At 27.1% G+C, this 11,546-nt stretch overlaps 2 protein-coding genes across 2 annotated transcripts; one reads left to right on the forward strand and one right to left on the reverse strand.

The window, feature by feature from the left end:
- Nucleotides 1-284: 284 nt before the first annotated feature.
- Nucleotides 285-3,125, reverse strand: LOC143190344 (HUWE1-associated protein modifying stress responses 1). The gene is made up of 4 exons (XM_076394616.1): nt 2,798-3,125; nt 2,391-2,468; nt 2,142-2,331; nt 285-2,091 (listed from the first exon to the last, which is right to left on the reverse strand). The coding sequence occupies exons 1-4, from the start codon at nt 2,973-2,975 to the stop codon at nt 1,818-1,820; spliced, it is 720 nt and encodes a 239-aa protein (XP_076250731.1). The 5' UTR covers nt 2,976-3,125; the 3' UTR covers nt 285-1,817.
- A 244-nt stretch (nt 3,126-3,369) lies between these two features.
- LOC143190018 (uncharacterized) lies at nt 3,370-8,803 on the forward strand. Its single transcript, XM_076394108.1, has 8 exons — nt 3,370-3,510; nt 3,591-3,916; nt 3,976-4,197; nt 4,258-4,570; nt 6,079-6,292; nt 7,651-7,821; nt 7,930-8,048; nt 8,107-8,803. The coding sequence occupies exons 2-8, from the start codon at nt 3,596-3,598 to the stop codon at nt 8,364-8,366; spliced, it is 1,620 nt and encodes a 539-aa protein (XP_076250223.1). The 5' UTR covers nt 3,370-3,510; nt 3,591-3,595; the 3' UTR covers nt 8,367-8,803.
- Nucleotides 8,804-11,546: the final 2,743 nt, after the last annotated feature.

The following is an 11,546-nucleotide window of genomic DNA, read 5'->3' on the forward strand; positions in this document are numbered from 1 at the left end:
ACAAATAGTTGAAATATCAGAACCACTTTTATTTTTAATATAATTAGTGTAGTTTATTTCTTGAATTTAAAATTTGATATTGATTCTACATATTGCAATAACAATTTTTTTGAAAAATTCCTAATATAAAGTAAATTTTTGATGGATTTTTAAATTCCTACTAATTGTTTTGTACATAATATTGACCATTAACCAAAAAATATTTGCAAAATAAAATGTAGTATATTAAGCAAAATATATGTTTGCTGTACTCTTGATTTAAAACTGAGAATTAAAACTTCCACTCAACTATTACTCTTTTAATTAAGAAAGAAATACAATTTTTAGGATACAAAAATAAACTAAATAACAAAAGCAGTGAACTTTGCAAAGAACTGTTATACTTTTTTCAATAAATAATTGTTACTAAAAATAATATAAGATTCCACATCTAAATATTTGTTCTGATTGGGATTATTTTAAAATAGCGTACAAAATGAATGGTACAAGGAAAACTGAAAATATGTTAAAACACAATATAATTAATGACAATGAGGTAATTTTAGCAATTATTCTAAAAAATTATATAGCTCTTAAAAACAAATTAAAGATTTAAAACTAAAACAACATTGCTATATAATACAAAATAAGTATGTATTTACATGTTTCTTTCCACCTTTATATAATACGGAAATCATGTGCCTCTTTTAGCAAAACAATCAAACAAAAATTACAATAACATAATATACAATGATCTGCAACAGAGCTGCAACACATTTGAATTACATTAAGTCTCATATTGGTAAATGTAAAAGGTATTATATAGGAACTCTGTATTGCCATCACATAAAGCATTAACATATTACCACTGAAAGGAATATGTAAAAAAATACAATCTTTAAAATTAGCCTCAATTTATTTCCTAATAACAATTGACGGTAAAAAAAAACAATATAAATATTGGTTTTATAAAGTGATAAAAATAAAGTACAAAAGCAAATTTAAACAGAAAAATGCAGCTTTTAAATATAAATAAAACCATTGTATAGAATAATTTTTTAAACAATGTATTGTATTAAAATAATACATTATTGCAACAATTTTTGGAATCACTGTATATTATTCTATATCTTTCTCATGCTAAAAGATAACACTATACCTTTGTGCTTAACTTGAAACACTCCTTTAAAATTGCATCATTCGCATTTTTATTTACAGAGCAAATTTTATGAGATAAGGGTAGACAACCTATAGACAATTTAAATTAGTCAATTTTATAATTTACATTAATAAATAAATAAATCAAACATCATATAAATATCAGTAAATATTACTGTTAAAGTAGATGTAATATAATTTTTTAATATCCAGCATTACCTAGCTTTATTTTTTAGGTTATCCCCTCATACATGATGATGACAAAGCCACAAGAGCATGAGTTAATTGAATACAAATGAAATTGTCAATTAAATTAAATTTTTTCAATTGCCTATACAAAAAATTGAATTTTGAATAATTCTGAAAAATTTGAGAAAATATTTAATCACTTGTCTATGTAAATGTTAAAAATCATATTACCATGGTACCATTGGTGAGAAATCTGAAATTACTTTTTCCTTTTCAATGCTGTTAAAAATCATATATTTAATTGCTTATGTATTAGGTCTATAACTTGCTTATCCTTTTTCATAAGAATAATAGCACCAGATATCTCACCAAAATTAAATTCTTTATTAATTATTTTCCCATCTTAATTTTTTTGTATGATTTCTAAAAATAAATCACCAACACTACATAAAAATATTATTCTTTGCTGCCCTTGATGACATACCGTACAATCACATATATCTTGGTCTTTTTTGATGAGTTGGACTACCCATAGTTACATCATTAGGTGATGCAGATCTTTTAGCTCCATGTCTTGCCATTTCTCCAGCTATAAAAGTACATAAATCAGGATCACCTTGAGAGGAACTCCGAATAGTTGGAGTTCTTGTATTTGTTAAAGCTTCCCTAAACATATGCAAATTTGGATCAATAAGATGAGGTGTACTGTTAGAGGTATCCCTGTGATGTGGGGGTGGAGAGACATTACAAGGTCTTGGAGATAATCTGTAATAAAACAAATAAGACAAAAATATATTAAGCTAATATTTGTTTACCTATGATGACTATGATGGTGGTGGTGGGTTTGCCTAGGTGGTAATGGTTTACCAGCTAAATGAGCTAGTAGATCCTCCCTTCTGATCAATCGTCTTTTTCTTTTAGCCCAGTGTAATAATTCACTATTTCGTTTTTGATATCCACTTTGTTTTGCTAATTCTGTTACCTTTTTAAAACTTTCACAAGATTCTATAATAAAAACAGTACAAAAATAAAACATGTAATGGTGCTATATAATTCAATCTTACCCTTATAAAGTGTGGTTACGGTCCCAGCAGCTGTTTGAAATTGTAACCAAATTGTTGCTGGTTCACCAGTGTAGCGGTCTAAAATATTAGTTAAAACATTTAAAATAAATATTTTACAAATTATAAATATTACAATGTTGCCATATTTAATATTATATAAAGAACAACAAAGACAATCAAAACAATGAAGTCTCAAAAAAATACAATCTAATCAATAGAACAGTATTTATTAGAACAATAAACATTATTTAGTAATCAAAAATATATATTCTTTTTAACAACGCAAAACAGCTGATTTTTAATCGATATATTCGAAATGTCAACAAAATGTCTGCTAATAATAGCTGAAGAAAAAACGCCTTAGATAAAATTTGATTCTGACATATTTATGCAATAAAGCAACAAACCTCTATACAGTTGAGCTATCGCCGTCGCGGAATCTTGAAAATCTGTCCAAATTCTCCGTTGAAAATTTTCGTTTTCTTCTGCTAAACGTTGATCATAATCGGGCTCACTTTCTATACTTTCTGCACATTGTTGTTCCCATCCAGTTAACCAATTTTCATCACTATCTTCACCATTCATTTTTATAACTTATTTGTATATACAAATTTTATGCACTAGTTACTTAAATATACTCAACTTATTAAGCACATTTTTGACCAAAAACTAACTTCTTAAACTGCATCTACTGCACTAATAACGGAATGTCACTACCATGTCACTAGTGCCAATTCTGTCAATTTTTTATGAATTTATTCTAACTATTGAAGGACACAGATTGAACTAATTAAATGTTTTTATAACTTTCTAATGATATCATACAAAATGATGTCCAACTGACTATAATGATTAGAATAAACATCTATATAAAAATTATAAAATATTTATAATAATTTAGTATATATGAACATATAAAACTATAGAACTACTATGACAAGGGTGACGTTTAAGTCAAATTAAACTACCAAACAAATGTAGACCTTGGTCGATGGAGCTTTAAATATTGATTTTTTAATATTTTTCATAGTTCTGTACATTTGTATGAAAATAATGTAAAATATGGAGTAAAATTGGACATATTATATTTTTAAAACTTATATAGTTTGCTAAATCACATGTAAGTATATGATTCAAATTTATTTGCAAATATAACTTGACTTAATGAAGTACTTCTTAAATTATTTTCATAAAATATAGTTGAAATGGATAAGAGTGAAGATATAGCTATATCTAAGGACACCACTGAAAGTACTATGTTATTTACAAATACCCCAATCATAAAATCTGAGCCTGTTGATTTTTTCAATTATAACCAAGAAATTGAATATGAGATAACAGAGCCAAGTGAAGAAATAGCTTTAAAGAAAAAACAAATCATTGAGAATGAAACTACTGTATATAGATGTCAAGAATGTGATGAAATTTTCCAAAAATATCCGCAATTTAGATTACATAGAACACAGCACTCAATAGAAAAGAGGACCTGCAAAATTTGTAACGTACTATTCCAAGGAATAGCAAAGGTAAACTCCAATATCCTATTACATATTATATTATGTGTTATTATGAATTTTTATTTAAGCTAAATGAACATATGAATGTTCACCAAGGATTAAAACCATTCAAATGTACAGTTTGTGAAAAAGGCTTTATATCTGCTAATCAATTGAAATGCCACATGGAATGTCATAGGGAAGAAAATAGTTTTAAATGTGAAAAATGTGGTAAAGGATTTAGAACCAAGAGATCTTTAAGAGTTCACATGGATACACATGCTAAAAAAATAAAGGATTATGTATGCAAAGTAAATGATACATTTAAAGTATCATACACATTTATTTTTAACTAGGATACTTTTATGTAGATTTGTAAAGAAGAGTTTGATGTGCTCCATGAGTTTTGTCGTCATATGCAAAAACATGGTGAAGATATTCCTAAACCAAAATGCACACTGTGCAACAAAACATTTAAATATGAAACCCAGTTACAAAATCATTTAAGTACCCACAAAGAATTGCAGTTTCCATGTGAATACTGTAACAAAATATTTCCTTCCATGATGAAGATTAAAAAACATGTCAAAAGAGTACATGTTATAAATGAATGTGAATTTTGCAAGAAACTATTTTATGATAAAGCTGAATTTACTCGACATAGGAAAACCGAACATATTGAAGGTATTTATTTTTGTTATATTATATACTATTGATTTTTTAGGTTGCATATTTTTACTTCAATTTGTCATCATGTTATTATTTTATTTTGTAGATTTTCAGGAAATATGGAACTTAAAAAAATAGATTTTTTCTAAAATTAAAGGTAGGGATTTGGAAACAAATTGGACACTACTAATGCTAAGCAACTTCTGCAACATATTAACTAATAAACTTTGTTTAAATTTCATTTGTTGCATGTATGTAATAAAAATTCACATATATTTATTTGTGATAATTTTAAATTAAGAAATATATATACAATTATTTATGTTTTAAGATTTACCTAATATGCTAGAAGTATTTTAGCTTATTAATATCTCTGTTTGATATTATATTAAAATAAGAATTTTTTATCGAAGATGATATTATATTGCTGTGAAAGGTGGCAAAATTTAAATATAAAGTGAAATACTTATATACATATTTATATTTAGAGTATTGAGTCAGTTGCAGAAGATGCCAAAATTAATTGTCCAATTTTAATAAAAAATTTATGGTGTTTTAATTTACAAGGAAAATAGTACTTCCTATTTACTAAAATGGTACATAAAAAGTTGCAACAATACTAGGCTAATCAAGTCTACAGTTCAGGAATGTTTTTACTGCATGTTTTTGCAGGCGTGGCATTTAATATTCACCATTGAAACAATATAAAATGTATAGTAGATTAACCATTGTCAAAAAACATTTAATTTCTAATTTCTATAGGGTTCAGTTTATCCAATAATTAGATATGATTTTTAAAAAATAATAGAACCCTTTTTTAGTTTTCTATAACAAAATATTTACTAAAAATATTAGAGGAAAATGTTTCCAGAAATTCAAGTTATGTTTTCTAATTCTACAATGAACATAATGAATTGATTTGGTTGAGGAATATTTACAAATTAACAATTTTTGTATAAACTATATTGACTTCATTATTATTATTGAGAATTATTTCAGAAATTTTGGAAAATCTCATATTTTTTAGTTTGATTTTAAATTATATATAATCATAAAATCTATTGTTTTTTCCCTATTATTGACTCTTGGTCTTACAGTATAGAATTGTTTATTCACCTAATTAAAAACAATAAAGATCTCAACTATCAACTGTTTCTTTGAAGCATTTTAATTTATTTAACTATAAGAAAATCAAAATGTTTTTTGCTATAAAAATTTAAATAATTTAAAACACAGTGTATCGTTGAACTAACAATTTTGATTATGAAATTTCAATAAGCTAAAAGAGTATATGTCCTCTATATCAAATGATAATAAACATACAATTTATTGTTTGTTACTAACATATAATAATTGATTTTTTAATTATTTTGTTTTTTTGTTGTATTATATTATTTCGATGTGTTAAGTAAAGCCAATTATTTAGTTTTTACTAAAGCGCATAATTTATCCACTATTTTAAAGCTAAGCTTCTATATTTTAAATGTCTTTTGTTGCTTTTAATTAATCTAACGTATTTTCAGAAAAACCCAATATTTGTGAATTCTGCAAGAAAGCCTATGATAAGCCAAAAAATTTAAAGGAGCACATTAGAGTCCAACACACCAACGATGGTCGGAACAACAAATGCGATATATGTGAAAAGACATTTATTAACAGATTCTTGTTAAATAATCATTTGCGGTCTCATAATAAATGTTTCAAGTGTTCTATTTGCAATATGCAGTTTTCTTTTAGGTGAGTAATTTATTCTGTTAAAAATATTTTATAGCATTGGTGACATCTAGATTTAATAGTTGCACCATGAAAATAATTTATGCAGTCTATAATTAATATATTATTATAATCTATATATTAACTGATTGGAATTACGGTTTAAAAATAGAGTTATATAACGTTATACGTTTGTATTGAGGAAACTAACGTTATGGTTAATTATTCGAACGATGCAATTGTGTTGTTGAAAACATCATTAGGGTACCTTAGTTGGCTTGTAAAGCAATTTGTAGCATCATATGAAATGAATCTGAAGCGTTTTATCGGGTTAGTTTGGTAATCACTCTGTTTATATATTATCTATACTGGAATGATTTGTTCAAAATCATCTTTAATATTAGCAAAAGCTTTGTGCACCTTTTATGCAGTTCTCATACTCTGTAAACTCTTAATAACTACCTGGCGTATACGACTTTTTTTCGAATTTTCTCAATTGCCATTTTTGAGTAGATCTGCGGCGGTGAACAAATTTTCTTAGGTGTCATTCATGTATTACAAAAGGTGATTTTTGTCAGTTTTTGATCCCCGCCCCTTCTGTGTAAGAAAAAGTTAGAATATATGTACTTGCTCACCCTGTTTAATATTTATTAATATTTTATAATTTTATAATGTATATTTATGAAAAAAAAAAGATATAGTCGACTCCTCTCCCATCATATCGTCTTACATAATAAATGTATGGCCCTTATTTATTATCCTTATCATCAGTAAACTTTTGAACTTGGATATATATGCCTTCGTAAACATCATTGAAACGCCATTTGTAGATGTTTCAACGACTCATGCTAAGAATCTATGGTTCACAGATCTTTTTGTCTGAACTTCAACAACTTACATTCACACTAGCTGGTTTTCATTCAACTTTATCGCGTTTATATTACATCATTGTCGATTACTTCGTCAGTCATTCTTTCTACTTCGCTCACTTAACATTTTGCTTTTAATTTTTTTCTATTTGCTTAGAGATCGAATATTCGTTTTTTGTCTATTCTCTCGTCTGTTGTAGGTAAATCTCGACTGAGTTCCCAAAATATAGAATATACGAGTTTGCTCATGTTTGGTGTTATATGTATTAATTGAAATTACAAATTAAGTTGCAAAAAATGGGTGCTAAACACATGTATCTAATTAATAAAATCAAAATTTAGTTTACATAAATCTGTATACACTGAAATCACAATTATTAGAAATAACGCTAAAAATTCAAATTAAAAAATATTCTACGTATTTTCTCATATATTTTGTTTAAGTAGCATGCAATAAACTACTGTAGTTAACAAAAAAAAATTTAATAACTAACTAATTTAAATTTATTTAAGATATAACTTAGAGCTACATTCAGTTACACATACCCAAGAAAGGAAGTTTAGATGTCCGATTTGTCAAAATGCGTATGCTACGAAAATTAGTTTAAAGAATCACATTTCTACTCATTCAGATGACAGACCATTCGAGTGTGATATTTGCAACAAGACTTTTAAAAATGCCAGGTAATATAGACAATGCAATTACATTGTATATTCAGCCAGTTTTATGATTTATATTGTATTTTTATTATAATATTAAGTAATATATAGATTATATCTCATACATTTTAGGAGACTTTATGTACATAAGAAATCTCATGAAACCAAACTTGCTTATGAGTGCTTCACATGTGGAAACAAATTCAAAAAGAAAGAGTACTTAAAAGCCCACTTGTATAAACATGCTAAAGGTAATATGTTATACATTATATATTTTAAACAATATAATAGATTTTTTTATTTTTTCAGTTAAACCGTTTGATTGTTCATACTGTTCCAAACAATTTAAACATAAAAAAAGTTTAGATATCCATGTAGGAAGAAAACACAATGGAAACACATATGACGCAAACGAGGAAGAAGACTTAAATACAAGTGAAGAATCATCGGAGATGGTAAATGTTAAGCAAGAAGTGGAGGAAATGGAAAACAGTGAACCTGATAAATTTCTATCTGAAGTACAAATTGATAACTTCGTCGAAGTTAAAATGGAAGTAGATAGTATTTAATGTGTGTTTGGCGTAAATGAAATAAAATAATTTATTTAATTTATTGTCATATAAACTTTTTATGATTTGTGATTTCCTTTCTAGTGTAGACTAGGCTAAGCACATGTAGAAAGGTACTTGAGAGGACAAGGTCTTCATTTTATTTGCGCTGATACTTCAAGGAACCTATGGATTTCCCATCCTCTCCAGTATCTCTTTAGAGATAGTTCTTAGATTTATATCAGTATTATTTATAACAAGAAGTACCATTTTCATTTGTCACTTATGCATATATATTAATTATATAATAAATAAATGAAATAGTATTTGTTCAGCTTGTGGTTTTTTAGCAAATTTTTATAAAAAGAAATAGGTTATAAATAATTTAAAAGTAAATTTTAAATTTGTGAAAATCTGTATATATTCAAATTATTATATTAATATAATTATACATACAAGTAATGGTTTATTATGCGTTGAGGGGGTTACAGAAATAAAAGGCAAATAAGATTTCAGAGTGAAAATGAGCTGTCATAAACTCATTCAATATAGGTCATTTGTGTTTATAAATAGTCATGGTCAAATATGTTTCTATAAATATAATTCAAGAGCATTTGGCTATAATTATACAGTTCTGAAAAATTAGTTTATGCATACAAGCATTTATGTATGTTTTATTGAAATAATTCAAATTCAAACATTTATTGAAATTATATTTAAAATTACAACACTGTGTGGTCGCTATGCATGCTTATATCTCATTAAAAAGAATCATATCTGATTTCACAAAAAAGTCTTTGCTATATAGTTGTTGATTTACAGTACAATATTTACTTAATTGTGGTGTTCATATGAATGCCCCCAGATTCTGGGAGGAATTTAACAAGGCTTTCGATTCAATTTCAGTTTTTCTTTTTTTTATTGTGAGAATACGCCTATAGGTTCTTCGCATGAACGGATCCAAACTCTAGATGGAGGGTTTTTGATCCCTATATCAAATTTAATTTAAAATGCATCACGAGAGCTATATGTTGTTTATGTATCTTTATGCGTATGATTTGAAATTATGTTCAAACCCCTTTCTAGGACATTGCTTTGAGATGATTGAGGATATGAAAACAATAAAAATCGAATACAGTAATGGCTTCAGATTGGATTCAACATTGCAGTTTCATCGCTTGTTGGCCAAAAAACATAGTTTTCTGATGCGTGTTGTGATTGGCGATAAAAAGTGATTCTATTACGAGAATGTAGTAGGTTTATGTGTAGTTAGTTATTATTTACATCGACGCTGAAGCAGAATAATTAATTACCATAAAGCCTCGTGCATATAGTGGGATTATGAGGATAGAATGGTAAATCTGAATTAACCTGTTACTGCATATGCCTACCGAATGACTTGTAGAGTGGTAAGAAGAGCGGAAATGGATCGATGATTGGATAGTTGCCCAACCAATATCGTTTTTTTGACACGTTGTCGCCATGTTGTCAGAAAGCTGTAAAAATGGTAAAAATATTTTGATTAATGTGTATTGTAGTGATTTTCATCAATGAATGCCGTTTTATATTCTAAAATAAATAAATAAAAATATTGATTATTAAAGGTTTTTTACACATATATTTTAAAGTCTCCTTTTCACCAACGAGGGTTTTATCTGGACTAGACCTACAGTTTTAACGTAGGTTCCGAACCACGCTCCACGGCATTAAGCCTACCGACTGGCGAGTGAACTTAATAGCCAAGATGATTTTTATCCCAGAAGACATCCGGTCTGACCTAGCTTGGTTACTAGTGTGACTGGAATCATATCCTTGTCGGATTTCGCACTCTTGCCTAAGAACAATCACAAATATAAATTTACGACCATGCCCCAACAGGATTCAAACCCGCGACTATCGCAACAGCAGGTGGACCGTCTTGTTGTCTTTGCCACTGCTCTAACCAAGCTGGCTATTAAAGGTTTTGTTTTGAATCCTTGGTTATTGTGTTCGTTAGTTTTATTTTTCACATTTTGGTAACAAAGATAAAAATACTAATGTTTTATTAAATTTAATTTTTGGATGGACTATTTCTCCCTTTATTATAATTCAAATAAGACGTAGCTTAATATTACATATAAGTTTAATTTTAGGTGTTCATAGGATTAGCTTGTTGAATAATGAGCCCTGATTCTTCATAAAATAACGAAATTTTTAAATTGTCAATTAATTGTTGTAATTGATTTAAAAAACAGTTTAGGGAATGGATATCAACAATTCACAAATTGTCGACATCATATTAGCTGTATGAATGAACCAATAATTTTAAATAGAAATATATACATTTGATATGCATTATTAAAAAAGAATAACTAAAAATAGCCAGTATCATAGAGCATTATAGAACTGACATAAAAATTTTTCATTAAGATCACGCATCACGCCATATGACATCGCTTGATTTATATATATTTTCGTATAAAAATACATAAATATATAAAGTGAAAGGAAACTATATTGACGAACAATTTTTCTCTCTCTGGACATATGCGATTTAAATATTTTGAAAGAGTTGGTATAGTTCCAAAGATACATTTTTGAATTCCAATTGCATCTTCATTATTTTTAGAGTATTTATTTTGTGTTTATAAAATGGTATTTGCGTTTCACTTTTCAACATCTAAAATCACAATATACAAAATTGATTTTTTGGTATTTCGTAAATGAAAAACCAAATCAATATAAATCGTTCTTTCAAAGTTTCTATTTACTTATCCTAAATAAAAGTAATCTAATTAGCTTAGTTTTTAGAGCAGAGACATATCCGAGATATATAAAAAATATATCAGATATGTAAGTCTCTTTTTAATATAAAATTAAAATGTATTTTAAGTTTAATAATATTATCAGTATTTTGAAATATAGGACAGTGTTTATTATTTATGCAACATTTATATTCAATATAAAACATCATCTCTACAAATATATCCTAATAGGATTGTTGTTAAAATTTATTTTCAGCTGGTACGACACCAATTTCTAAGTATTAACTGTCTTAAAAATAAATATGAACTCTTTCAAGCCGCTGCGTAGCTAACGTTACTGTGACTCACCAACTGACTTGTAGAAAGTAACAATTTTCGGTAATGGACCGGTATATTCAAATAGCAACAAAAAAGTAAAAATAATTAAGTAAATTTTAAAATTATTGTTTAACAAGGA

Source organism: Rhynchophorus ferrugineus, unplaced genomic scaffold (assembly GCF_030347505.1).
Source record: "Rhynchophorus ferrugineus isolate W39M unplaced genomic scaffold, kcgeb_rfMv2 rfM1, whole genome shotgun sequence".
NCBI classification, from domain to species: domain Eukaryota; kingdom Metazoa; phylum Arthropoda; class Insecta; order Coleoptera; family Curculionidae; genus Rhynchophorus; species Rhynchophorus ferrugineus.